This window comes from Nelumbo lutea, chromosome 2 (genome assembly GCF_056320005.1).
Source record: "Nelumbo lutea isolate HS-2025 chromosome 2, American lotus-T2T, whole genome shotgun sequence".
Taxonomy (NCBI): Eukaryota; Viridiplantae; Streptophyta; class Magnoliopsida; order Proteales; family Nelumbonaceae; genus Nelumbo; species Nelumbo lutea.
Genome location: NC_142685.1, coordinates 58632799 through 58637645, shown reverse-complemented (window position 1 = coordinate 58637645; position 4847 = coordinate 58632799). Strand labels below are relative to the sequence as shown.

At 34.4% G+C, this 4847-nt stretch overlaps 1 protein-coding gene across 1 annotated transcript; it reads left to right on the top strand.

Annotated features, from left to right (window-relative positions):
- Positions 1-556: 556 nt before the first annotated feature.
- LOC148870974 (putative polygalacturonase At3g15720) lies at positions 557-4139 on the top strand. The gene is made up of 10 exons (XM_088970544.1): positions 557-799; positions 896-1081; positions 1359-1496; positions 1630-1800; positions 1924-1947; positions 2306-2513; positions 2611-2692; positions 3106-3214; positions 3599-3715; positions 3819-4139. The coding sequence occupies exons 1-10, from the start codon at positions 797-799 to the stop codon at positions 4050-4052; spliced, it is 1272 nt and encodes a 423-aa protein (XP_088826670.1). The 5' UTR covers positions 557-796; the 3' UTR covers positions 4053-4139.
- The last annotated feature ends 708 nt before the right edge of the window (positions 4140-4847 follow it).

Here is a 4847-nt window from a genome sequence, read left to right as displayed (position 1 = left end):
GTTTTAATTAGTACTTGGTCAGCTTCGGTTTCATTTCTAGGTAAACTGACCAGGTTGGGTCGGTTGGAAAAACGCCAATAAACCGACCCAACCCGACCCGTGAACAGTTCTATTAACACCCATCCCCCTAACTCCAAGAAAGAAAAGAGAATAGAAAAATTTTGGATTTTATCCTCACAAAATCCATTCTCACGATCTGTATAGCCGTACATTGAGAATATCTCCCCATAAATAAAAACATACAAATACAGAAGTACAAAAATGTTTCCAATTAACGGGCAGGGCTGTGAGGACCAAATCCGCTCTCATCTCCAAACACAGTTCCTAATCAATTCACTTGCTGGCTGGATGCATTGGCCTAACTAAAAGGTTAGTGTAGAATTTAAGACCCAGCCAAAAAATCCCAATTAAGAATCGGTTCTAAAATAAACAGGCATATTTTGACCAACTTATTTTTCTTTTGTGACTCAGAATTATTTGGTTATAAATAAATTGCAGTTAAAACCGTCTAACAACTAACACCCTTAAAAATGTGTGAAGCATAACCACTAAAAGCACCTATAAAAGGAGGTATACAGAACTGCAAAAGGCAGCTGTGATAAGATTTCCTTTCAACTCTGAGAAATCAGAGTTAAAGGAAATCAAGTAGTACTAATTAGATAGTTGTTTATTTCATTCTTTATTAAAATAATTTAATTATTATATATTTTTTATATCATCAACTGCATGCACTTGAAATTGAAGAAGAGCAGTGTTATTACAAGAATAAGATTGTGTTTTCTTTCTTCTGATTATCATGGTGAGGAGCTTAACTCAGAAGATTAAAATATGATTTGGGTTCTAGGCATTGCCCATGTGAGCCAAACAACTCATCAATTTTTCTTTTATTGTGCAGGATTTTCTGGCTGTTCTACTAATTGTTCTAGCTATGGTTTGCTGTATACCAACATGCTTGAATGCAGAAAGAAATTTGATGGCGCATACGATCAACGTTAATACCACAAGCCTTGGCATTAGCTCAACAAGCTTTAATGTTGTACGTTATGGAGCAGTTGGAGACGGCAAAACAGATGATTCCCAGGTAAATTATTTACTCTTTATAACAACTTGAGTCTGTTTGGTTCATAGCTAGAAATAGGAATTCGAAACGAAAATAGTCCATTCTATTTAACTATTTATTTGGTTCAAATAAATTTGGAATTGGAATCAGCTGGAATGAATTCTCATTCTCAAAAGGAAATGATCATTCCCTCGACTCTCCATTCAATCAAACAGTTGGAACCGAAATGGTTTCATACCCCTATTCCCGTGAGCCAATCAGACGCTTAATTATGACAAATTTTAATTCCTATTTGCAGGCATTTTTGAAAGCTTGGAGCATGATGTGCTCAGCATCAACAGGCATTCCTACCATGGTTGTCCCAAAAGGACTGACATTTTTGGTGAAGCCTGTAATTTTTAAGGGTCCTTGCTTGGCTCAGAACATCAGTGTTAAGGTACAAAATCAAAATAAAAACAAAAACAAAACTAGAAACCACTTATTTGATAATTACTTATTTTCTTTTCTGAACATTTTGGTATTGAAGTATAATCGGTCCATTCCCCTTTTCAAAATTTTTATTTGCATAGATAATGGGAACCATAATTGCCCCCAACACAACTGATGCATGGAAGGGGATTGACCAAAGCCTATGGATGGCTTTCACTTCTGTAAGTGGACTCAGAGTCAGTGGATCTGGAGTCATTGATGGACGGGGTTCTGATTGGTGGGATCAGTCATGCAGATATCATCCTGGGAATGTGAGTTGAATCATAGTAAAGATGATCTATAATTATATTTTTTTTTTGTCAATAATTTTTTAAAGCTATTTTTAATCACTAAAAATGGAATGTTAATTTACTTTTGGTGGAATATAATTTCAGGGATGCACTAAATTGGCACCAACAGTAAGTATTTCCCCTCTAGTGATGTATTTTTATTACAAATTAGAGAGAGAGACTCTCAATCTTCATAGCCCCTTGCAATTGTGCATTCAAAATTTCTCTTCATGAATAAAAACATACAAGTACGGAAATATTTTCAAGGCATGTCTATAAAAGGCTGTGAAAACGGTTTTGTGAGAATAAAAACCAAATTCTAGGGAATGATAGAAATTTCTTGTGGTGACCATTTTATGGCTTGGCATCATCAAATTCTCTTTTATAGGCATTTAAATTAAATGGTGGGTTTTATTGTTTTTTTATTTTAATATTAGTAGAGAATTTTAATAAAAGTATTAATGAATTTTTAAATAAATGTAAATAGACGATGAAATTCCTCAAGTGCAACCAAAGCCATCTCAGCAATGTTCAGTTCATCAATAGCCCACAAACTCATGTCCTCGTCATGGGATGTACTAGGTTTTATATCAATGGAATTGTCATAAATTCACCTGGACATAGCCCAAACACTGATGGTATCCACATCCAATCAGCCCAAGGCATGTTAATCCAAGACGCAAAAATAAGCTCTGGTAACTTGTATTTCCTTTTATTCCATTTTAGATTTCTCATTCTTTCTCATTTCTCATTCTCCATCTTTCCCATTTTAACTAAATATATGCCAAACAGGTGATGATTGTATCTCCATAGGGGATTACACTTCAAATATTGTGATCAATGATGTTCTTTGCGGTCCAGGTCATGGCATAAGGTAAGTTAATTCATGCTACAATAGGGGGTTTTCAACAAGAACCCAGATTTCATACTCACTTTTTATACCCACACTCTACCTGCGGTGAATTGCAGCCACACATCTCACAATTCAAGATGGCGGTGTATAGGTGTAATTCATGACGGATTGAATATGGATAAAGAATGGTGGGTAGGAAACCTGATTTGGTTTGACAAGATGGTTGGTTTTGTTTTTAAAACAAACATAGCAGTTGTTTTTGTTTCCGAAAATAAAATCAACCATATTGTATAACACCCCTTAAATGTTCTATTAGATGCATATTCAAAATTCAAAATTTTTATTTTATATAGGTTTCTAAATAGGTCATCAAGAGATAAAATGATACACATTTTATTTATTTATTTATTTATTATTTATTTTGTGGATGACAGCATTGGAAGCTTAGGTAAGGATGGTTCATTCTCGAAAGTAGAGAATATTCATGTTAGAAATGCCTCTTTTACCAATACGACCAATGGAGTGAGGATCAAGACCTGGCAGGTATGGAATCGAAAAAACCACCAATTCATCTCCATTTCTGATCATCCAAGCCAACACATACTAAAATGATTTAATTAGAATGGTTTGACCTAACCTCCATTATGAACACGATCAATTTTGATAATCTACCAAAAGTCTAATATGTATTGTTTAGATAACCAAGATTAGTTAGTGTTTTGGGACCCCAATATACAATATGGGGCGTATCATATTGATACGAATAATGGTTTTTGCTCATTTTTTATTTTTTAAATTAGAATGAGTCATTTGTTCGAATTGAATAATCGATTGGATTATTCGACGTAAAAATCGATGGCCATAATGGTTCTATGTCTAATCCGATTTCAATAGTTCTCTTTTTTATTTTATTCATTTTTTTTACAGACGGGAAAAGGATACTGTCAAAAGATTTCATTCAAGAGAATAAACTTCACCAATGTGGAAAACCCTGTAATTATTGATCAGAATTATTGCAGTGTACGTGGTGCATGTAAAGAATTGGTGAGACTTTCTCTCTTTCTCTCTGTTTAATTCTTCTTTGTTGTATCTTGAACACTATACAAGATGAAGTGTAACCATTTCTTTGTTCTTTAATTTGTTGAAGCCTACTGGTATCCAAATAAGCGATGTTGAATATGCCGATATGGTTGGAACATCAAGCACAGAAATGGCTATCAATTTCAATTGCAGTTCCTCATTCCCTTGCACCGGAATATCATTGAAGTCTATAAAGCTATCGTCGGCGACTCCTGGACAAACAGTTAGCTCCGCATGCTATCATGTCCATGGAAATGTAACTGGGCTGGTCATACCCAATGTTCTTTGTATTCAAAATTAAGTGAAAAAGAAAATAATGTACAAGCATTTGTTGTATGGCTTTTGATGAGCCTTCATGTTAAAGAAAGAAAACCACATTGTATCTTTACATGATCTGCGTCGAATGTGATTATTGCAAATTTATGTAACTAATTCAGAGCATTCTATTTAGGGTCCTTATCCGATCGGATTCGCTTGCATTCCAATCCGATTTGAATCTTATCGGATTTAAACATCTTGGATTTAAATTTGAATCCTAACAGATTCAGATCGGATTAGATTTAATCTGACTTTGTTTTAATTTTTTGGATAAAATATAAAAACCTCGCTTAAGTTTTCTGACAAAACATAAAATCATTTAACAAAACCCTTCCCTTTAGTTTTGAAAAACCATGCATTTGCCTGCCTTCCCCCACCAACCCATATGGAAAGCGCTGATCTAATGTGTTTATTTTTTAAATACCTATTTTGCCCTTATATCTATTAATTAAGATATTAAAAATACTCCAGAACACTATTCATCTTCTTCTCCAAGAACTAAGAACTAGAGGCAGCAAAGACAACCTAATCGTTGATCCCTCCATCTTTTCAATTTTCTCTCTCTATCTCTCTCTTTCCTCCTGTTTTTCTTGTCTAACCACTTCTTCCTCCCTAGTCCTTACTATATCAAATATCTCCGCCTCTCTCTCTTTCTCTGAACTTTTACCCTACTCATTGCCATTTCCATCACGGACCCATGGCCATGGGTATGGTATAATGATAATTTACTTGTTCCTTATGATTAATATGATATAATAATGATCGGAAAAGTATGGTT